At 49.1% G+C, this 23,219-nt stretch overlaps 1 protein-coding gene across 1 annotated transcript in view; it reads left to right on the top strand.

The window, feature by feature from the left end:
- Positions 1–23,219, top strand: part of adgrv1 (adhesion G protein-coupled receptor V1) — a gene marked incomplete at its 5' end in the record, with an annotated part of 124,596 nt that overhangs the window by 30,008 nt on the left and 71,369 nt on the right. Inside the window, 44 exons of the mRNA XM_083673035.1 lie at positions 40–249; positions 1,175–1,305; positions 1,500–1,599; positions 1,911–2,090; positions 2,486–2,649; positions 2,844–2,931; positions 4,113–4,209; positions 4,554–4,692; positions 4,912–5,053; positions 5,207–5,472; positions 5,649–5,824; positions 6,112–6,239; positions 6,456–6,637; positions 6,815–6,961; positions 7,051–7,131; positions 7,317–7,581; positions 8,183–8,305; positions 8,645–8,867; positions 9,049–9,253; positions 9,447–9,593; positions 10,052–10,307; positions 10,584–10,786; positions 11,767–11,943; positions 12,355–12,537; positions 12,668–12,847; positions 13,005–13,169; positions 13,461–13,581; positions 13,708–13,831; positions 14,062–14,200; positions 14,542–14,727; positions 14,988–15,223; positions 15,440–15,588; positions 15,987–16,185; positions 16,523–16,742; positions 17,068–17,307; positions 17,524–17,673; positions 17,979–18,461; positions 18,771–18,914; positions 19,486–19,657; positions 20,046–20,187; positions 20,425–21,266; positions 21,630–21,747; positions 21,945–22,116; positions 22,767–23,009. Of these exons, the coding sequence (XP_083529161.1) occupies positions 40–249; positions 1,175–1,305; positions 1,500–1,599; positions 1,911–2,090; positions 2,486–2,649; positions 2,844–2,931; positions 4,113–4,209; positions 4,554–4,692; positions 4,912–5,053; positions 5,207–5,472; positions 5,649–5,824; positions 6,112–6,239; positions 6,456–6,637; positions 6,815–6,961; positions 7,051–7,131; positions 7,317–7,581; positions 8,183–8,305; positions 8,645–8,867; positions 9,049–9,253; positions 9,447–9,593; positions 10,052–10,307; positions 10,584–10,786; positions 11,767–11,943; positions 12,355–12,537; positions 12,668–12,847; positions 13,005–13,169; positions 13,461–13,581; positions 13,708–13,831; positions 14,062–14,200; positions 14,542–14,727; positions 14,988–15,223; positions 15,440–15,588; positions 15,987–16,185; positions 16,523–16,742; positions 17,068–17,307; positions 17,524–17,673; positions 17,979–18,461; positions 18,771–18,914; positions 19,486–19,657; positions 20,046–20,187; positions 20,425–21,266; positions 21,630–21,747; positions 21,945–22,116; positions 22,767–23,009 (8,438 nt within the window). The remainder of the gene's footprint in view (positions 1–39; positions 250–1,174; positions 1,306–1,499; positions 1,600–1,910; positions 2,091–2,485; positions 2,650–2,843; positions 2,932–4,112; positions 4,210–4,553; positions 4,693–4,911; positions 5,054–5,206; positions 5,473–5,648; positions 5,825–6,111; positions 6,240–6,455; positions 6,638–6,814; positions 6,962–7,050; positions 7,132–7,316; positions 7,582–8,182; positions 8,306–8,644; positions 8,868–9,048; positions 9,254–9,446; positions 9,594–10,051; positions 10,308–10,583; positions 10,787–11,766; positions 11,944–12,354; positions 12,538–12,667; positions 12,848–13,004; positions 13,170–13,460; positions 13,582–13,707; positions 13,832–14,061; positions 14,201–14,541; positions 14,728–14,987; positions 15,224–15,439; positions 15,589–15,986; positions 16,186–16,522; positions 16,743–17,067; positions 17,308–17,523; positions 17,674–17,978; positions 18,462–18,770; positions 18,915–19,485; positions 19,658–20,045; positions 20,188–20,424; positions 21,267–21,629; positions 21,748–21,944; positions 22,117–22,766; positions 23,010–23,219) is intronic.

Below are 23,219 nucleotides of genomic sequence, written 5' to 3'. Positions count from 1 at the left end.
AACCCACCTATTTGTATACTGAGTCTTCTCCACCCGTAGGCGATGTGAAGAAGACCATAGAGGTTGTCATCCGAGATGACACGGTGCCAGAGGACAGCGAGAGCCTCTTGATTGGCTTGGTGAAGACGTCGGGGGGCAGCCGTATCCTCCCCAGCTCCGACACTGTCACCATCCTCATCCTCGCCAACGACAACGTGGCGGGAGTGGTGGGCTTCCACGGCGCCTCGCGCTCTGTCATTGCCAGAGAGGGTACGGGTCACTTCCTGTCATCTTCCTCGTAGTGTAGTCTTCCTCTCTACTCCCCCCTCCACAAACACACTTTTATATATATATATATATATCCAAACACACACACACACACACACACACACACACACACACACACACACACACACACACACACACACACAGTCACAATTCCAGGAAGCATGTAATGAATAAATAAGAGATGCTGTGAGCATGCAGCAACAGATGGTACACATCGACTAGAGGCATCCTGAATGCATGACAGAGTCCATGAACCCTGGTGAATCCTTACACCACTACCTAACGTATTGAATGACTTGAAAGGTAAACCAGCTCACCAGATATACACTCACTGAACACTTTATTAGGAACACCTGTGCATCCTCTCATGGTGGAGGTGGTGTAATGGTGTGGGGAATGTTTTCTTGGCACACTTTGGGCCCGTTAATACCAATCAATCATCGCTTGAATGCCACAGCCTATTTGAGGATTGTTGCTGACCATGTGCATCCCTTCATGGCCACAATTTACTCATCTTCTGATGGTTACTTCCAGCATGATAAGGCACCATGTCACAAAGCAAAAGCCGTCTCAAACTGGTCTCATGAACATGACAATGAGTTCAGTGTTCTTCAGTGGCCTTCCCAGTCACCGGATCTGAATCCAATAGAACACCTTTGGGATGTGGCAGAACAGGAGATTCACAGCTTGAAAGTGCAACTGAAAAATCTGGAATTGTGTGATGCAATCATGTCATCATGGACCAGAATCTCACCAGTGTGTGTGTGTGTGTGTGTGTGTGTGTGAATGTGTGTGTGTGTATGAGTGTGTGTGTATGTGTATGTGTATGTGTGTGTGCATGGGTGCGTGTGTGCATGCGTGTGTGTAGTGAGCTGTAGAGCTGACTGACCTGTGGTGTGTGTTCTAGGGGAGAGACTCCCTCTGCTGGTGGTCAGAACTGCTCCCGGTCTGGGGAATGTCACCGTGGACTGGGCCGTCACAGGCCCTCGTGTGGCTCGGACCTTCACACACACCTCAGGAACACTCTTCTTCACTCAGGTAAAAAACAGAGGAAGGTACGCGATGATGTATTCAAGGCCAGGAGTTTCTCCTGGTCAACTAACATGGTCTAGTCATGAATATGGTAATATTTCTTGGTTATGGCATGGTCAGGTAAAGGCAGCCACTGTAGCCTACATGTTTTTGTTGTTGTTGTTGTTGTTGTTGATCATCTTATACATGACCCCACACAGGGAGAACTGAACGACACCATCGTGCTGCAGCTGCTTGATGATGCAACCCCTGAGGATAAGGACGAATACAGGGTGGTCCTGTCCAACATCCACACTTATGGTAACACACTCTCCTGCATGGTAACATCTAAAGTATCATTATATACATGTAGTTGTCCTGTCCAACATACACACTTACGGTTACACACTCTCTAGTTCTCTTCATCTGAAACACCATTCAATCCATGTAGTTGTTTCAAACACCTCTCCTTTATGAAGCAAGGTTGTTATTGTCAATGTGATTGTAATGCATGGAATGGAATGATGAACGCTATCAAAAACCATGCATTACAATGAGCCCGTCCTCCGATTTCTACCTCCATCAGCCTCCCATGACACATACTCGGTCTGTGTTCTCTCCTCGTCCTGCAGGTGTACTGGTGACGGGTCACGCTGCGCTGGACATGCAGGGCCGCGAGGCGGTGGTTACCGTGGAGACCAGCGACGAGCCGTACGGGATGTTGAGCATCGCCCCGTCCTCCCTCAGCGTTACCACGGAGGAGCGAGACGGCACCGTCAACGTCTTCATCAACAGAGAGTTTGGGTCCTCAGGTTAGTCAGACACAGGGGTGTGGAGCTAGTGCTCTTGGGAAATGTAGTCCAATGACTATAAATGGAGAGGTTATAACTGGATCTAGTCATGACCGGACTGTAAATGGAATCTTTTTTCTCAAAGCAACATCGGACTGTTGGCTGCTTAGCTTACTCCTCTTTTAACAGTCTCTCTACTCCAATGATGCTGGTTGCTATAGTAACTCATATGATGTTAATGATAATCTCAAAACGTTGACTGAAGTAACCGCCAGGTGTTCTAATATAACTGTATGTTGACCGCAAGCTGGCCTCGGCAGACAGTCAGAGGATCTCATATGATGATTAACTTGTTTATATAACCAGCAAGCTGTCTGGTTGTTCCGGTACGCTAACCACTGTGTTGTCTCTTCCAGGAGCGGTGAACATCAGCTATGAGACGGTCCGGGGGTCTCTCCAGGACCCGTCCCAGGTGGAGGGGGCCCTGGCTGAGCCTGGCCAGGACTACGTCCCCACGTCTGGCTCGGTCATACTGCAGGACGGACAGACCTCCGTGGCCATCCCTGTCAGCATACTGGAGGTACTGGAGGACACCATAACAGAGAGAGTTATAGCTACTGTTATAGCTAGTTATAGTTAGCAGAGAGGGTTATAGCTACTGTTATAGCTAGTTATAGCTTGCAGAGAGGGTTATACATAGTTTTGGTAAATATCATAATGTATCCCAAGCCGTATTGTCATACACATGATGCTGATATTCTTCTCCTTTTCCAGGATGATATCCCTGAGTTGCAGGAGTTCTTCCTTGTCAACATAACATCAGCTGTGCTCATAACCACCATCTCAACTGCCCCTAAACTAGGTATGCATACTGTATGGCACAGCCATTGTCCTTTGTCCCTAAATTGTGTTCCCTCTCTAAATGGAACTTCAACTTTAAGCATTCTGATCTGCTCAATTCTGTTCTCTCATCTCCCTGTTTTATTCTGCATGTTTCTGTGTTCTTTTCTATGTCTTATGCAGTGGAGGCTAGCGGAGGTAGAAATCAGAGGATGGGCTCATTGTAATGCATGGAATGGAATGAGGATACCATTCCTCATTCCAATCCATTCCATGCATTACAATGAACCCGTCCTCCGATTTCTACCTCCCCTGCTCATCTCCCTGTTCCATTCCCTGTGTTTCTGTGTTCAATGTCCTCTGGTCTGTGTTATACTCTGTTCTATGTGACTAATCCTCCTCCTTTCTCCTCTCCTCTCCTTGTCTTTTCTCTGTTGATAAAGTTGTGTATTGTACATTGAAAGGTAACAGTGTTTCCTACAGCGTTAGGCTTCTTGCTGGCTAGCATAGTCTGCAGTAAAAGATAAGCATTCACAGTGCATTCAACTACACTATTGTCGTTGAATGGTATTGTTGTTCAGGTCTTTGCTACAGTTACCCCCTGCCTGTTGTGTAATCCTAACCATAGGGCTTTTTATGAATGGGTAACTTAAGAAAGGGATGAGTAGACGGAACAGTAAACTTTTGAGCCAGACTGAGAGGCACACAGACCCATCTGCCAGCAGTCAGTGGGATAGATGGATGTCCTCCCTGATTTAGGGAGCCTTGGGATTTGTGTGGGTGTGTGTGTGTGTGTGTGTGTGTGTGTGTGTGTGTGTGTGTGTGTGTGTGTGTGTGTGTGTGTGTGTGTGTGTTGGGTTAGAGCTGGATAACACTCTGTGGTAAGCAGTGTGATGGCCAACTCAAACCCTGTAATGGCCTCCTGTTGTCTGTGCCCAGAGCGAGGGACTACTACGCATAAATCAGACGGCACTTACAGTACAGCAAGCTACTCAGACTCTCACTCATGGGAGATTCTCATATCCAGCTCTTAAGTAGCATTACAGAAACAAATGCTTAATCTCCTTGTCAGTTCTCACCCATCTTTTGCTAATCCCAATATTATTGTGCTGATATTTGCTGACGTTTGCTAATGCTAAGTTAGTGATGCTAGTACATGTGTTGACAATTATGCAATAAAACTTGTAAGGCATTATAAATCAGCTGACTCTTTCTCCCCAGACACACAGGGTTTGGTTGCAGAAGTCACCATTGGTGCCAATGACGGGATCCGTGGTGTCATTGAGTGGACGAATACCAAGTAAGAAACTCTTTATAAACATTCTCAAAACTACTAGACCTTTCTCTCACCCTGTTTGACACTCTGCTTAACATATTGGTTTGAATCTTTTCCATTTTCAAATTGATGTCGCTGTTTTTCCCCATTCATGGCTGTTACTGTGATCCATCAAAGTCAAACAGACTTTTTTTTAACACACAGGAAGCCTAGCTGTGTGACGTGTGTTGTTGTGTCTGTTGGAAGCCATGGAAGCTGAATACGAATGAATATTTTACCCCTAAAAATGGACAATAAAGCTTTTTAACTTAGCGTTCCTACCTCATGGGCGCACATTTGATCTCTGTTGGTGTGTTTTTTATTCATAGTTTTGAGGTGAACGAGACGATGGGGGTGTTGACCCTGGTAGCCTACAGGAACGCAGGGACCTACGGGAACGTCTCCCTCTACTTCTACGCCCAGAACCTGGAGGCCCAGCTGGGCCTGGACTTCAACGCCACTCCATCTGTGAGTCCAATACACTGTTAAACATCGAATTAGTGTCAACATGAACACTAAACATTACATATTGTTATGTTTCTTTGGCTTTAAACTCACATAGAATCACACACGTATAGAATCATTAACACATACAGCGACTACCTACTTAGCTACATTATTGACATACTGTACAGTACATGGAACACATAGGCCACATGTTTCCAAGACTACTGTCTGTTTTTCCAGATGCTGCACTTTGCGGATGGGGAGAGACACAAGTTTGTGGAGGTGCAGATCATTGATGATGCCACACCAGAGGGGGCCGAGAGGTTTCAGCTGATCCTGGCCAATCCCTCCTCAGGGCTGGAGCTGGGAGCCAACACCACAGGTAGGATGTACAGTAGTGTACCTATATAGTATGCAGGTTGATAAAGGTACTAGGTACTGTATTTTTAAAGATTTTTATAAAAAATGTGCCTAGTTCTGAGACGCTCTCTGTTAAAATCTCTCACGTTTTCTCTCATGTTTTATGTCTCCATAGCGACCGTGAATATCCTAGCCAGCGACGACGGCCATGGCGTCATTTCCTTCAACAGCAGCGAGCCCTTCTTGTTGAGGGAGCCAACGTCCGTGTCGGGGCTGGGCGAGAGCGTTGCCACCCTCTACGTGGTGCGTAACCCCGCCCTGGGCACCTTTGGTACCGTCACGGTCCAGTTCGACATCACCGACGCCAACGGAACCCTGGCGGAGGGGGACCTGCTGCCGTCCCAGGGGTTCGTGGTGCTGGAGGACGGGGTCAGGTTCAAGGTGAGGGGGAGGACGGGGTCTGGTTCAAGTATATAAAGAACTTACTGTAGATCGATACACAGTCAACAACAAGACACCTCAATGAAGAAAGTGTGTGTTCAAGATGTTATTCATGGGTTTAGAAGACTCTAAACTCATGTAGGTTCTGATATTGTTGGTCATGTTTGCTGTTGAAGACTCTAGAGATCTGGGCGGTTCTGGATGCCGAGCCGGAGGCGAACGAGACCTTTACAGTGACCCTGTCCAGTCCAACCGGAGGGGCGCGGCTTGGAGACACACTCCACACACTCATCACTGTGCTGCAGAACCAGGCTCCTGCTGGTCTCTTCCGCATCGCCCCTACACTCAACAGGTCAGTATAGCAACACACGCACGCACACACACACACACACACACACACACACACACACACACACACACACACACACGCTCACTCTCTCTCACACACACGCACGCACGCACGCACGCACACTCACTCTCTCTCACACACACACACACACACACACACACACACACACACACACACACACACTCACTCACACACACACACACACACACACACACACACACACACACACACACACACACACACACACACACACACACACACACGTTAATCTCTGTGTGTTTACCCTGCAGGACTGATAGCTCTGTGGTCATGGAGGAAGGCGGTAGGACCGTGTTTCTGACTGTGTCTCGCAGTAGCGGTCTGGAGTCAGTGGTTAGTGTGGAGTGGGAGACCCAATCAGAAACAGCTATTGCCATGGGTAAGATGAACTGGCCAACCATCGTGATTTCCACTCACGGTTGGAATGGAGGTCATATATTTGTGATACACAGAACAAGTTTGCTTTCACTTTCACGTTTTAACCATTAATAAATCAAACAGATCTCAGTTCTAAGTCTTCATGTCTTCATATATTCAGTGGAGATATTGCCATGACATTCTGTGTGCTACCTTATTTTATCCTTGTTCATTCCAGAGGGGAATCTCCCAGTCATGGGTGTGTACCAGACCTTCCAGGAGACCCCCACCTCGGGCTGGTGTTCCCTGCCTGGAGGAGCTTCTTCCCTGGCTATGAGGCTGGACAGGACCCCCTCTATGGGCTCCAGCCAGACCCTGGCCACTCTCTACAGGTGGCAGGGGCTGTTTGTGCCTATAGAGGTAATCTACTCACTACTTTAGTGATACATGCAGTACTGTATACTCATGATAATGCATAGAGCAAGAGAAGAAAGGGTGAGCTAGATATGTCTGTATGAACACACATAGGCACTCATCTGTCTTCCTTTCTCTCTCTCTCTCTCTCTCTCTCTCTCTCTCTCTCTCTCTTTGTTCTAGTCTGTGAGGATCCAGGACCCTACCTCGTGTGTGGGGTTCAGTGTGAACGGTTCCTCCTACGTGGCCATCACACACGGAGGTCCTCCCAGCTCCCCTGCTGCCAACCTCAGCCTGTTCAGACTGCAGCACGACTTCAACCTCACACTGGTGAATTATATTACATGTATTATCAACGTACTACCAACAAATTGTACAGTATGAATATGGTTCAAATACAAATATTTTATTCCCCATAGGAGCAAACCCTGGCTGTTGAATCTCTAGATGTCAAATACTTTTCGATTGACAGAAGAGATTACTTGATTGCCTCAAGTCAGGTGAGTTTGGGGATAGCGTTATTTGCCATGAGACAACCAATGAAACATACTGTATTGTGGACATATATGATGGAATCAATGTACAAACCACATTGTTATGGCCATTTAACCGAAACCTAACAGCAAATATAGTGAGGTCATGCAATCCACCATGCATTTATCCTGGCAGACATGTTTTCTCCCAGGTGTTCATTCGATCAGGAGGGATGTTCTCGCTCCACCAGTCTGTGGAGCTGGACGACGTCCTCCTGAGTGTGTCTCCATTCTCCCGAGGGAACTCCCACTACCTGGCCGCCTGTGTGGACAGACAGACGGACCGCTGTCTGCTGCTCCAGTGGACCGCTGGAAGATTCCAGAACCCCCAGCCTCTCCCTGTCATCAACAGGGCCAATCAGGTGGAGGCATTCCAGATGGGAGCAGACACTCTCCTCCTATTGGTCATCACAGAAGGTGACCTCACATGACCCTCCCGTATGAAGGACGGCGTTTGTGTCCTTTTTATTTGTGATAAAGATATAGAGCCTTGCCAATGGTAACTGCATATTTTGCATTGTTGAGATGCTATTTGCAATGTGTCTGCTCTCTGAAGTGGATTATGTGGTGGATAAAACGGTTGATTATACATAGAAGGCATAGACACTGTTGTCTCCTGTAGACAAAACACAGTCTGTGTGCACAGTATATTGGAGCATGTACTTATGTATGTTTTGATGAAACACCCACCAACCACAATCCTCTAACCCTGCAGAAGTGGTAACTGATGAAGGTACTAACCTCTATGTTGTGAATTTACTGGAAGACTGACAGTAGAATATAAGAAAACCACAGGAGGACTTTAGGGGTTGTAATTTTATATAGTAGTTGGGTGTGTCGGTCTGGGCCATACTTAACATAACCACTCCATCAAAGAGCAGAGTGCTAACATAAAGCTCTGTGTGTCTATCTGTGTCTCCATGTCTACGTGTGTGTGTGTGTGTGTGTGTGTGTGTGTGTGTGTGTGTGTGTGTGTGTGTATGCGTGCATGTGTGTGTGTGTGCTATTCTACCCACAGGTTCCTCTCCCTCCTGTGAGGTGTTAGTGTGGGGTCCCCAGCAGCCTGCTCCCCAGTACTCCCAGTCCATCCCCCACCCTGGCCTGGCCTCTGCCCACCCCTTCACCCCTCCCTCAGGGATCAGTGAGTAATCAGCCTCGGCTCTCCACTCTCTCCACATACATATTTGTAGTATTATACTCAGTGAGAGTCACCCTCTAATATACCATGTTGATTTAGATGTTAGTTTGACTCATAGCCAAAATCAACTTTTATAACAATCACACTGAGGACTATTTAGCCTAATGCATCTTCTCCAGAATGACTCGCTAATCTATTTCTCTCTTTCTCTCTGTCACTCTCTTTCTCTCTGTCACTCTCTTTCTCTCTGTCTCTCTCTTTCTCTGTCTCTCTCTGTCTCTCTCTCCTTCTCTCTCTCTACCTCTCTCTCTCTCTCTCTCTCTCTCTCTCTACATCTCCTAGCCCACCTCCTATTGGCTGGTAGTAACAGCTCAGCCCTGTACTCCTGGAGGTCCGACGTCAGCCTGTTCGCCATGGTGCTGAGGTCCCCTCCCGCCACACGCTTCCTGTCTCTGCCCGTCCCCTACCTCAACGTCACCAAGAGCCTCATCGCCGCCACTGAGGACACTGGGGCCACCGTGTACGAGTTCACCTCGGTCTCCAACCGGTCCGACTTCATACCCAGGTACACGCTTGTTCCCATGGTGACATGTTGTATTTAAGCAAAGGCGTTGGTTTAATTTCACAGCTGACTTTTAGGAGAATCCGCCCTGTCGTTCTTTGTTGACTTTGAATCAGGGACTTGTTTGGTTCCCTCGTCATGTGATATCTGTATGTTAAACTGTTTGCCACTGCTCCTCCCTTAGTTACGGTGAGCTGCGTTTCGAGCCCGGCGACAGCGAGTTGGAGATTGCGGTGAACGTCATAGATGACGACATCCCTGAGGAGGAGGAGTACTTCCGGGTCAACCTGAAGAACCCCAAGGGAGGGGCCGAGATTGGCTTTGGTGGTCAGGTGACTGTGGTCATCCCAACCAATGATGACGCCCATGGAGTCATAGGCTTTGCACAGGTACAGTTTTGAATAGTGATTTTAATTTGATTTATATTTTTGGTAGTGCACATTTATAGTAACATACTGTATCTCAAATGCAGCCTGCTGAAACTGTGATCATAAATGTATAACTCGATATGAAGCGATGTCTTCCAATGCAGCTGAATAGTAAACTGTCTGTTATGCTGAGACCGGTGTTGTCTCTTTCTAGAACTCTCTATCGGTGGAGGTGGAGGAGCTGGAGAAGAACAACCCCGTCTCTCTGAGTGTGGAGAGGAGGAGAGGGACGTTTGGCAGACTGACTGTCCACTGGGCCGCCAACGGGAGTCTGGAGGACATCTTCCCCACCTCAGGAGTGGTGAGGCCTGAGCATGAATAACTCCCTGAGACATTCACATCATTTGTCTTAGACAATGTTTGAAACAAGCTTTGCCGTCAATGTGCGGTCTGTCGCTATCTGTCAAGCCTCCCGTCCTCCTCAAAGTCACCAGCCTCCACCGCATTCATTGGAGAGAATGAAAATGAAAAAAAGTACAATATGTAAACATAATAGACAATTTCCAGTTCAGTTCATTAGCTGGCTTCCAATCAATTTCCCGAACTTTCTGAGTGGAAAGCAAATTCCACCTTGTTCGCTCCGACTCTATCTTTCTATCCTCCAACTCTATCTCTCCATCTTCCAACTCTATCTCTCCATCCTCCAACTCTGTCTCTCCATCCTCCAACTCTGTCTCTCCATCTTCCAACCCTATCTCTCCATCCTCCAACTCTGTCTCTCCATCTTCCAACTCTATCTCTCCATCTCTCCCTTTCCAGGTGATATTCTCGGAGGGCCAGGCGGTGGCGACCATCTCCCTGACGGTGATAGCGGACAGCGTCCCAGAGCTGAGGGAGAGAGTGACCATCGCCATCATAGACGTGACCACGGTGGGCCTGGACGACCCTGTGGAGGGGGCGGTGATCGACCCCCAGCGTGCCCACGCCCTGCTCACCATCCTACCCAACGGGTCGCCCTACGGGGTGGTGGGCTGGCACCTGGACTCACAGTACCTCCTCACACACGAGCCACAGAGTAAGAGAACCCAGACCTGATGTTGGGAAACTCTTGAGAGTTAGAGTGTTTTTTAGAAACACGTGGAGTGCAAACATTTTACAATATTTTAGCCATATACATGCATTATTTTCTTTAATTTGATGTTATTTGGCACTATGCTATTCACTGACAGCATTACACTGTCACTTACTTACATTATTTTATCCCGGGTTATGAGTGTTGAGGTACCCTCCCCCTCCCCCTCCCCCTCCCCCTCCCCCTCACTTATGTTTCTTTGTCTGTCATTTCATCCAGGGAACCCCAGCAACGTCACCCTCACCATCGTGCGGGAGCAGGGGGCTTCAGGTGATGTGGCTGTGCACTACCAGACCAGACCAGCCCTGTACCAGCCCCCCTCCAACCAAGCTACGCCAGAACAAGACTACCTGACCAAGGACGCCATTGTCATCATGCAGGAGAACGCCACCGTGGTCCTCGTCACCATCACTATCTTACCGGTACCAATGGAATACAATAGAATATAATAGGCTGTCATAGAATGGGATAGAACAGAATAGAATGTAATAGGATATAATACAATATAACAATACAATACAATGCAATGCAATGCAATGCAATGCAATGCAATGCAATGCAATACAATACAATACAATACAATACAATACAATACAATACAACACAGTGCCATACAATACAATAGCAAAAAAAAGATTTTCTAACAACATTCTCTCACCAACCGTCAGGCCCACGGGTCATTCTGGGATAGCTGAGGAGAGTAATCATAGAATTAGAATGAGTAGGATCCTCTCCCATTCCCAGTCCCAATCCCTACCTCCTCTCTACCACCCTGACAGCGTACGGTAGATTGGTTGAGCAGACATACAGTAGATTGGTTGAGCAGACACACAGGCTGGCTTTGTGCCTTCTCACTGCCTACAGTTGAGGCCCACAAACCAGCCCTGAAACCACCACCACTGGGCCCGCTGGGTCTGGGCCTGGGCCTGGGCCTCTGCTCTGAGGAAACCCACTACTTATCCCCCATCCCCCTCAGAATAGATCCCTTACCGGGTAATTGCAGAGCCGGGAGGCTATTTTAACATCCACTAATGGACACTATTATTGTATTTTGTTTAGGTTGTCTGAGAGGAAGCTTGGAAACATGGTGTTTGGTTTCTGTGTGCTCTGGAACTGCCCGCTTTCATTCAGGATGTTTGGGAACTCAGTTGCATAAGGAGTGGAACAGAGACAGATTAGTAGTGTGTGGATGTTAAATGCTGCCAACCTTTATAGCGATTTTGGCTGGTATCCATGTCTCACAGTAGTGCTCAGGTCCTCCGTAGCTCAGGGCTCCTGTGTGTGTGTGTGTGTGTGTGTGTGTGTGTGTGTGTGTGAGAGAGAGAGAGAGAGTGAGTGTGTGTGTATGTTCCCTGTACAAGACTCCATAGCTCAAGGCTCCTGCCTGTGTGTGTGTCCCCAGGATGAGGTTCCAGAGCTGGCTGAGAGTTTCCTGGTCAACATCACAGGTGTGGAGGTGGCGGGGGGGTCGACGGGGGCTGGCCAGCCCAGTGTGAAGAGACCCGGCATGGAGGTGGCTGAGGTCACCATCCAGCAGAACGATGATCCACGAGGGGTCCTGCAATTCAACGTCTCAGAGGTGACCCAGGAAGTTCATAACTTAACTGTCATAGCACCTTGCCCTGTGGTGACTATGGGCAAGGCTGGGCTCAGCCCACCCAAACGTGCGTGTTGCCCACCCATTTCAGGGGTGTGTTTGAATGTTTAATCTCATATTTGTATTTACTGTAGGTCCATATACTATGTCTATCTATTTAGCGCTGCCCATAGACACCGCCGGACTTGCTACCACACCCAAGGTGTTGGTTCTGGCACCAGGCCTGCATAGCACTCTCTTCTACAGTATACAGTAGTATCTTACAACACCTTACATCAGCAGTAACCAACTGATCAACCAGTGCATTTTAGAGATGAACTGAAAACACTGCCAATGGAATTATTAAGCATAATTTCGCTTCAATGAAGTAGTGTTTGTGAATGTGTCCCTCAGGACTTCCCTGGAGGGGTGCTAGCCTTTGAGGTACCTCATCCCGGGAACCTCCTCCATCTACCAGTGGTGCGATTGGCTGGCACCACTGGGAGAGTGGTAGTATACTGGGAGGCTCAGCCAATCACTGCCAGCCTCGATGACTTCACCCCTGCCTCAGGGAATATCACCTTCCAGGATGGGCAGGTAAGTGAAATGACTCTGGCTACCTCTATGTGCTTGGGGCCTGGGACCACAGCTAACTCAGTATGTCTAGGATTTTTATGAAGAGAAAAGGCTAGTTTTTCTCAGGTAGAAACACTCTCTCTGTCTACAGGGGGAGGCCGTCATTGACATCACCATCATTGATGACACGGAGGTGGAGACTCTGGAGACGTTCACTGTGACGTTGATGCGTGTGATTGGTGGAGCCAGGATGGGGGCGCCGACCTCTGTGACCGTCAACATTCCACCCAACGACTCACCACTGGGAAGCTTTGGTTTCGAGGAACAGACGGTGAGTCAAAACATTTCCTTTATCAACTAGTTTCTCTGAGGTCATGATTGTATTTGTATTGTTATTGTATTCTAAACTATTATCTATTTACCTGTGTATACTCAGCTTCCTCTCAAACCCAGACACCAACATTAGTGTTGTTGCCCTTCCCTCACAGGTCAGTATCAGTGAGCCAGAGTTCGCCAATGACCCCGCTGCCATGGCAACACTGGCGGTGGTGCGCAGTGCGGGCGGTGAGGGGGCGGTGACCCTGGTCTGGCACCTGGAGGACGAGGCCCGCGATGACCTTTCACCTCTGAACGGAACGCTGGTCTTCAGTGAGGTCAGCAGGGGGGTGTGGGTAGAGGGGGGGATGGTAGTATGTCAGTCGTAACAACGTTGTCCAGTTAGATAGTTACATTCCCTACATCTCTTACATAGACACTCTCATCACAGCTTCACTACACACAAGCACTGATGAAATTGGCGCTCTTTTATAGTCCCTCTTCAATTAGATACCAAGGTGAATGCTTGGCAATGATTGGTGCTAAATGCAATGTTCCTGTAAGTTGAAACTATAACCTTTTATGTTATTAGTTTATTGATGTTTTTTTTTCACTTGTCCATCCCTCAGACGGAGTCCAGAAAGACGTTGGTGATCAGGGCGTTGGCTGACGCCGTGCTGGAGGGAGAAGAGAGCTTCGCTGTTCAGCTCCTGCCTGCCCAGACTGCCGCTGTCATCGACCCCATCAACGGTCAGTGGCTCCTGGCTGGGATGTCCCGTCTAAAGATGCAGCCATGCAGTACAGTACAGGCCTATGTGTGTGTATGGGGAACACTCGGAGAAGTTGTGTTACTAAACTCTGGTGTGTCCTCCTCAGGGCTGGCCACCATCACCATCCTGGGAGATCGAGCAGCTTTGGGAACAGTCGGGATAGCAGAGTCCTCCAGGAACGTCCTCATAGGAGAACCTCAGGGAGATTATAATGGCACTGCTCTGGTCAGGTACAGACAGACACATGTCACTGGCACATAGGGAAGCCTCTTTATCAAAATGTATTTTTTCGTGGATTTGAGATCCAAAGTGAGAATATTACTTATTATGTTTCAGATAGCCTACTATAAAACATTTATAATATTGAAATATTGTGTGTGTGTGTGTGTGTGTGTGTGTGTGTGTGTGTGTGTGTGTGTGTGTGTGTGTGTGTGTGTGTGTGTGTGTGTGTGTGACACAGCCTTGTGCGAGGCCCAGGTATCTTTGGGGAGGTCCAGGTCTACTGGAACATCACTCCAGCTGTGGCCTCAGAGTTTGAGGAGACGTCTGGCGTGGTGACCTTCAGAGACAGACAGTCTGCTGCCACCATCCGCCTCAAGGTACAGTATGTTTCATGTCATCTAACACAGATGTTGACACTGACTATGGTGACATCTGTCACCATCAATGACATTCATCCTTGTTACATGTCGACTAAACGTCCATCGACCAATGGAATAACTTCAACAATCAGGAGTTGTTTCGTTGCATCTGGAGTTTTTCGACAGGTATAGGCTGCTTCGTTTAAAAAAATGCAGCACCAATAACTGATTCTGTGCACAAATATCCAAACCTGCGTACTACACTACTTAGTATGAACTGATGTATTTGTCATGCATACTACATAGTATTCTAGTGTGCATTATTACAACACTGATAGCTGGATCTCTGATTGGTCCAGGCCCTGGATGATGACATCCCAGAGAAGCGGCGTGTGTACCACCTGACCTTGACCTCCATGACCCCCGGGTCTGACATCAGCCCCCCTGCCCAGAGAGCCACCATCACCATGGCAGCCAACGACCTCCCCCACGGCCTGTTCTCCTTCACCCAGGGCCTCCTGAGGGCGAGCGAGGAGGAGGGCAAGGTGAGGTCATCAAAGAGGGACAGTTGTCCAAAAGAATCGTGGTGTTGTTTGAATTCACCAGAAGTTGCCTTATTATTGCTGGCCCATTGAAGCCATTAGGTGGGGGGGGGGGACAGTTATGAAGTGGCATGAAACTTATGTTGCAGGTGTCTAGCTGACCAAGTGATGGATATTTCTGTGAAGTCGTAACATGCAGCAATGCAAAATGCTCATTAAGTTAATGGTATGGTCCGCTTTTGTCCCCTAACCCCTTCCCTCAGGTGAATGTGACAGTGGTACGCTCCATGGGCACCTATGGGAGTGTGTGGGTGAGCTACCAGACAACAGGCAGCGTAGCAGTCAGTGGAGAGGACTTCATCGGGGCCTCAGGACGGCTGATGTTCGGCCCAGGCCAGACCATGCATGCGGTCACACTGGATATCCATGACGACGACCTCCCAGAGGGACCGGAGGAGTTTTACCTCAACATCACAGCAGTGGAGCTCCTCAACATCAGGTAGGTAGAGGGTCTGAGTAGGAAAAAGTTGTCTGTAGACACTGATCTAAGGTCAGTTATGTGTTTCAACTTCAGTGTCTAAGGATAGATTTTAGCAATGGTAGGCTGGTCTGTGATAAGTGTGGTAAGATGGAATAGAAGTAGTATGAGAAAACAAGACGGTACAGTCAACCGTGGTGAGTGACTGTGTGATCTGTGTCTCCCCCTGGTGGTCAGTGAGGTGGACTACAGTGTGAGGGAGTACGGGCTGCAGCTGGACCAGCCTCCGGCTACAGGCAATATCACCTCTGTCATGATCGTCATACAGAAGAGTGACAACGTCGAAGGCATCCTGGAGTTCCACCCTGACTTCGTTAACATCACAGGTTAGCGTTCAACTCTCTCACAAACACACAGGTACACATTTCAACATCAGCATTGCAATGTTCGGCGTTGCTCACAATATGTCACATGTCATTCTATGAAAAGGCCAAAGTGGACTTCCTGATAATGATAACACAATTTGTTTTATTATGGACAACATGTAATAATAGGGATTTGAGAGCTGAATATAATATGTCAGTATTATATGTCAGAGTAATCTATTCCATGTAGAACCCTTTGGGTTCCATGTTGAACCCTTTCCACAGAGGATTCTAAATGAAACCCAAAAAGGTTATCAAAGAGTTCCCTTACAGGGACAAATGAAAAACCCTTGAGTGTTAGTGCAGGTTGAAGTAGTGTATGCTGTATAATACACATCTGTCCTGTCTTCTCTCTCCAGTGGAGGAGGACATGGGGTCTGTCTCGATCCCTGTGGTCAGAAGAATGGGCTCCTACGGCCTGGTCACGGCTGAGTTCATCTCCAGAGGGCTGACCGCCACACCTGACCTGGACTACACCCTGGCCAACGGCTCTGTCACCTTCACACACGGCCAGAACATCAGCCACATCAACGTGTCCATCATCGATGACCTTGACAGGTGAGCGTGGTGACGCAATCCCAGGCTTCTGCTGTATAGAGTTGACTATTGTTGATGGTCTTCCAGCCAGGACTTAACTCTCTTGAATAACTTTCATCTAACCACTTATCAGTAACTATCTAATCACCTACGTGTCTCAGCTAAGGATGCCATGGTTAAATGTGGTTATATGTACATAACATGGATGAAAGTCTGTGAACATAATGACTGTTGGTAGAGGTGTGCAAGAAAATGGATGTGAAAATGAGTTAATGGACCTAATTTATCTCCTTATCTTAACTTTTCTCATTGAGTATTTTGAAATAATGGGAAAAGTTGTAAATCTTCTTTTTTTCAGAGAGTACGCTGAGATGTTTGAGATCCAGCTGTCCGGTGCCACCGGCGGAGCTATACTGGGCACTCACCTGGTTGCCAGGGTGACCATCGGCAAAAGTGACTCTCCTAACGGGGTGGTCCGCTTCCTGAATGAGAGTGTGATCACCATGGTGAACCCCAACAACACCCTCCGCCTCACCCTGGCCCTGGAGAGGGTGGGGGGGCTGGTTGGCAATGCCACGGTAAGACCCTCTGACCCCCCCTCCCCTCTGACACCCCCCCCCCCCCTCTCTTTCCACACACCACATCCTTATCTAGTTCCAAACCTTCTCTTTGTTCTGTCTATCTGACCCTTTAGTCCAATATCTAGGTTAGAAGCATTTGTTGTTAGTATATCGAAACATTACCTCATCTGTCAACCAATCACATTGCGTTATTATACGAACCCATTATATAACCACCATTATAGCTTATTGATATTTTATATTAACTGTTTTTCTCAATGTTTTTTTTTCGTGTCAATGCATATAGTACCAACCATTCTGAACAGTGACTACCTCTCCTCAGATCACATGGAACATCCTAGGCCCCAATACCAATGAGGTGTTACCGTCCGTAAACACAGACATTGGTGAGCCTGTGAATGGAACGCTCCATTTCATAGATGGGGAGGGGGGCCTGCGCACCATCGAGCTGAGGATCCTGCCCCATGGGGAGGTGGAGGTGGAGGAGACGTTTGTGGTCGTGCTCAGCCTCCTGTCAGGTGACATGGACATCGACCCCCGCGCTGGCTCTATCACACTGAAGGTACGTCCCTGACTATAACAATGAGTGACATCCCAATGCAATATGAACCCTGAATGCTAACATTACAACCATTGTCCTTTGTCCTCTAATTGATTCATTCAGTTGAGTTCAATTGAGCCTCTCAGTGGTAGCAATGATTTTTGAATTGTGTCTCTTGGTTTGTGTCTTTGTCTAAATCTGTGTCTTTGTCCTAATCTGTGTGTTTCTGTCTGTCAGATTGAGAAGTTTGGAGACCCTAACGGTATAATCCAGTTCACGGAGCAGGACCTGAGAGAGAGGGTCTACACCGAGCCCACAGACACAGAGGGACCCCTCAACATCTCCCTGCTCATCACACGCAGAGAGGGGGTCATGGGGAACGTCACGGTAAGGTCACGGCACAGGGTCACCTGGGTCTGTCAACCTCATAGCTTCACAACCATAAACACATGAACAGCACTGCTCCATCAGTCAACTTTAAACAGTAATTACTAAATGATCAATAACCTGACTGAAAAGCCTCCGTGTACAGCCAATGCTTAGACACTCTCCATACTGAGAATGTATGTTATTCATTCTCTCTCTCTCTCTTTCTCTCTCTCTCTCTGTCTGTCTCTCCATATGTCTGTCTGTCTCTCACTCTTTCTCTCTCTCTCTCTCTCCATCTCTCTCTCTCTCTCTCTCTCTCTCAGGTCCACTGGCAGATCCTAAGCGCCTCGGACACAGCGGGCGACTTCTCTGCCCTCAGTGGCTCCGTGGTGATCCTGGAAGGTCAGAGGAATACAGAGGTGGTCCTCGCCCTGCTGCCCGACGCCGTGCCCGAGTTGGAGGAGCTCTACACGGTCAGGCTGAGCGCCGTGGAGGGGGGCGCCACCCTGGATGCCAACCGCAGCACCACCCGTATTAGGGTGGGGGCCAACGACGAGCCTCACGGCGTGTTTGCCCTGGAGGCTGAGCGCCAGGCGGTGGTGGTGGCGGTGAGAGGGGTGGAGGTCAGCCGGAGCGTGGTCTTGAATGTGACGCGCCTGGCGGGGGCGTTTGGGAATGCCAGCGTGGGGTACAGGATCAGTGCCATGGTCGGGGGACAGGAGCTGCTGGGAGAGGAGGCCGTGGGGAGAGTCCTGGTCAAGGATGGGGAGGAGTCAGCCTCTGTCTCTGTGCCAATCAGCAGTCAGGTAAGAGACGATGGGTACATGGTGACTTAATGGGTGATTTTTAGTTTTATCTTTTTCATAACAACGGAATTCATGAAGTTTTTATGATGTGGACTACTACTATCCAGAGTGGTTGTTTCCCTGAATATTTCATAGTTTTCTAAGTGTTTTTTTATTTGATTGTTTTATAAGCTCCCCTTTCAGCCTTCACAGTGCCCTGGAGCTGACCTTGCCTCTGTTGCCCTGGTAACCAGACTGAAGCACCCACACACACTCTCTCACTCATTCTCTATCTCTCTCTCTCTCTCTCTCTCTCTCTCTCCCCTGTAGGTGTTTCTCTCTGCGGGTCTGAACTTCTCTGTGGAGCTGACAGACGTGACACTGGTCGGACCTCTCCTCAGCTCCCCGCCTCGCCTCCTCCTCGAGTCACGGGTCGCCATGGTGACCGTCCCAGAGGAAGCAGCCAGTTCTGAGGTAAGTCTGTTGATGAAGTCATTCCCCATCTCGGCCACCAGGGGGCATTGTCAGACCAACTTTTAAACAGTAATTGCCACAGAAACTCCAGTCTTTCTCAATTTACTTCATGTCACATAGTCTAGTCTGTGTGTAAGTGGATTACTGGTCTGTCGGTAGGACATCCCTGTAAACACTCAACCTCTTTATGTCAGGACTTTTAAAAAGGTAACAAGAAGGTTTACATCAATTTAATGGCTGGCCGTTGACCATGAAATGGCCTTATTAACCATTTAGACCATCACTAGCTACTCATCAAACTGGATTAGCCAAGATTAGCCATTACAGGGGTAGACAGGGCTTCTGTCTGGCAGTAATGGTCATGACTGAAGGATGGAGTCTCCACACGTTTATGATCAATGATATTCATAATAACTGATATTCATAATGATAAGCTTTCAGTCAAAACCGAACCTTGCCAGAGCCACAGTAACAGAGACGGTTATGAGGTAACTTGTTGTTTACAGATAGTAAGTTGTTTACTGATGTATCATTTATCAATCTTATTCTCTCTGTGTGGGTTGGTGTGTAGGTGGGCTTTGTCTCGCTGGCTCTGCAGGTCTCCAGTGTGGAGACGGGTCTCTGTGAGGCGGAGGTATCCAGGACAGGGCTGTTTGGGGGGGTCAGGGTGGAGTGGAGCGCAGGGTACCCCCCAGGACAGGCTCCAGCAGGGTTCAGGCCAGGAGTCATCACACCCAGCTCAGGTACGCTCCTCAGAGGGACACACACACACCTGACACTGGCATCTCTGGTTCTCCTGTGATGGTATCCTCCTATTGGTTCAGTCACTCTCTCCAATCATAATAGAGCATATAAACAGCTTCAAAACGACTTCAATATTTTTCTACTCACTATTCACTATCACTTATATCTCGACACTTATGATAAACGTATCCACCTCCCCTTCCTCCAAATGTGTTTCTTTCCCTTCCCACACACTGACAATGACCCACCTGATGATAATCTATTGTTCTGTCAGTATCACCTATGAGGGGGTTGTTTGACTTGTTTGTTTGTGTGTGTGTGTGTGTGTGTGTGTGTGTGTGTGTGTGTGTGTGTGTGTGTGTGTGTGTATCTGGTCCTCTTCCTCAGGCTCAGTGACCCTGGCTCATGGAGAGAGGAGTAGGACTGTGTCCCTGGCAGCGGTGCCTGATGTGTCTGACCCTGCAGCCTATGCCCTCCACCTCTCTGCTGCCAGCTCCAGCTCTGCGGCGCCCGGAGGGGCCAGACTCAGGTTACTATCCACTACTGGCTTCCAAAATTCACTACCCACTACACACCTGGGGAGGCTGGCGGAGGTTGAAATCGGAGGACAGGCTCATTGTAATGCATGCAGTGGAATGTGGAATGGTATCAAACACCTCAGATTTTCTACATCCCCCCCCAGCCTCCACCTCACTCTACTCACTGTAAGTAAATCCATTGTAAGATGCGTGTGATGTTACTGTATATACTTTCTCTTTCTCTCCAGGCCAGGTTATACGGTGGCAGAGATCGAGCCGCTGGGGGTGTACCAGTTCTCTCCTGACTCACGCCAGCTGGTCATCGAGGAAGACGTGCAGACCATCACCCTCTACGTCCAGAGGCTCTACGGTTTCCGTAGCAACCGCACCCGCCTGTCCTACGAGACGGCCTCGGGTAGCGCCGCGGCGGGGGAGGACTACACGGCCGTACGTGACGGTGAGCTGTTCTTCGACTCGCCCCGCCAAACCTCCGCCTCGTTCCGCGTCTCCGTACTCGACGACGCACTCTCGGAACCCGATGAGAACTTCTACGTCAATCTAACGGACGTCCAGGTGCTGGCGGCTGACCCCCCCTCGCCCGACGCCCGACCGCGCCTCGCCCCCCAGCACAGCGTGGCCACCGTCACCATCCTGGCCAGTGATGTCACCGGGGGGGTCCTCAGCATCGGGCCGTCGCTGGTCCAAACCGCCGAGGACCGAGACGAGGGGACGCAGCAGGAGAGGAGGGTGGTTCTGAGGGTCCGGAGGTCCGCTGGTCTAACCGGGCCTGTGAAGGTCCGGGTCCAGGCGTACGGCGGTGGTAGCCCTGGACGTCCCACTCTACCCTTCTCTCCAGAGCCCAACGGGACCCTGGCCCGGGAGGGGCAGGACTTCCGTCTGGAGTCCGCCCTGGTGTCCCTGCAGGAGGGGGAGAGCGAGGCGGAGGTCAGCCTCCTCATCCTGGATGACTCAGAGCCTGAGGGACAGGAAGTCTTCTTCATCTACCTCAGCGACCCAGAGGGAGGGGCTCTGATCACAGATGGGCCAGACCAGCAAGGCTTCAGTGCCTACGCCAAAATCATCATCCTCGGTAAACATGTGACTCACAGCCATTTATGTGTGAACATTGATCTCAGGCTCCTTTATCAAACAGTTCGCATGGTCAATGAACTGGGTACTCACTGTCATGTGTTTTCTTTAATCCAATTTTATGTTAATTTAGGTCAATATTTCCCTATTTTGGTCGCTATATATAGATAGGTAATACCTAAATTTGGTAATTGGGCACCACTGAAAGTTGAGGATTTGATTATACAATCAGTTATGTAAGGTTACGATAGGATAGGAAACTAAAATTAGATTAACTAATCTTCAGTACTATTTGTTTCTCCTCTCTTCGCCTGTCTGTCTGTCTTTTTGTATGTTTTTCTGTCTCTCCCTCTCTCTCTCTCAGGTAGTGATTTCCACAACGGGATTCTGGGTTTCAGTCTGAGTTCTCTGATGGGTCAGGTTCTGGACGAGGACTCAGTGAACAGAACCGCTGTGCTCTACCTGCAGAGACAGGAGAACAGGTACTTCATATCCTCAACACACTGTGTACACCTCACAGTCCATAAGAGTGTCCCTCAAAGCAAACCAAACCAAAGAGCTAACTAACAGTTCCACCAAACCAGTGGTAATAGAAGTGCAAGTCACCTGATCCGTTATCACCCCTAACCACCTGGGGGCGCTGTGTGTTTGACAAGCGTGTTCGTCTCCCTCCATCTAGGGCCTTTGAGGACGTCCAGGTGTTCTGGCGAGCCACGTTCAGCAGGGCGGGGCCGTCCCTGGTCAACAACGGAGTGAACCTGACCAGGGAGCTACAGCAGACGTCAGGCGCCGTGCTGTGTAGACGAGGAGAGGTCCTCTGTGTCCTCACCATGGAGGTCCGAGAAGACCAGGTCAGTCTGTGGTTATGTTCTAATATCCTCACTGGCATACTACATACTGTAGAATGAAGCGGTGAACTGTACTGGCCATGCATTCTAGTGTGGGTATTGATATATACAGTACTATATCTTCCAAGGGTCAGAAATCAATCAGTAATATAGTTCTATTCTCCTTTTATCTCACACTGCAATGTATTGCGCCTTGTGTGTGTGTGTGTGTCTGTGTGTGTGTGTGTCTGTGTGTGTGTGTGTGTGTGTGTGTGTGTGTGTGTGTGTGTGTGTGTGTGTGTGTGTGTGTGTGTGTGTGTGTGTGTGTGTTGTGGAGGATTAGGAGTGTGGGTGGCAACGATGACATGTGAGAAAGCACACAGGAGGAGGGCAGGAAGTCCCTGCTGTGTGACCCCCCCCCCCCCCCCCCCCTCCCTTCACTTCCTCTTTTATCCCTCCTTCCTCTCCTCTCCCCAGGTGTCCGAACAGCCTTCCCCATGCCCTGCTCCACTGGGGGTCTGGTAGTGTGGGCAGAAGCCCCCTCTCTCTCTCTCTGTGGGTGGGCTATTTATGGGCTGACGAGCTGCTGCGTGTCTGCTGTGTAGCTGTGACATGTGGGGTGATTCATGTATCCAATAACCTCTCTTAACCCCCCGTGACTGTGTTTTCCATAGGAACCGGAGTACCAGGCGTGGTTCCTGGTGGAGATCTACCAGGTGGGCGTTGGCGCCGCCATCAACCAGAGCGCCCGCTTCGCCAACGTCACCCTGCTGGAGAGTGACGACCCGCGGGGGCTGGTTTACTTCGCGGTGGGGTCCAGACTGCCTGTAGCCCACCTCAAGACCACCCGCCTCAGTCTACAGGTGTACAGGGAGGCTAGCACAGCGTCCACCATCACCGTACGCTACCGCATGCTGGTGAGGAACACACACACACGCGCAAGCGCATGCATGCGCGCATACACACACTAACACACACACACGCATACGCGCATACACACACACACACACACGCACGCATACACGCATACACACACACACACACACACACACGCACGCATACACGCATACACACACACACACACACACATGCGCGCATACACACACACTAACACACAAACACACACA

The sequence above is a fragment of the Argentina silus genome, assembly GCF_951799395.1.
Source record: "Argentina silus genome assembly, chromosome: 7".
Taxonomy (NCBI): domain Eukaryota; kingdom Metazoa; phylum Chordata; class Actinopteri; order Argentiniformes; family Argentinidae; genus Argentina; species Argentina silus.
This window is presented reverse-complemented; position numbering and strand designations above follow the sequence as displayed.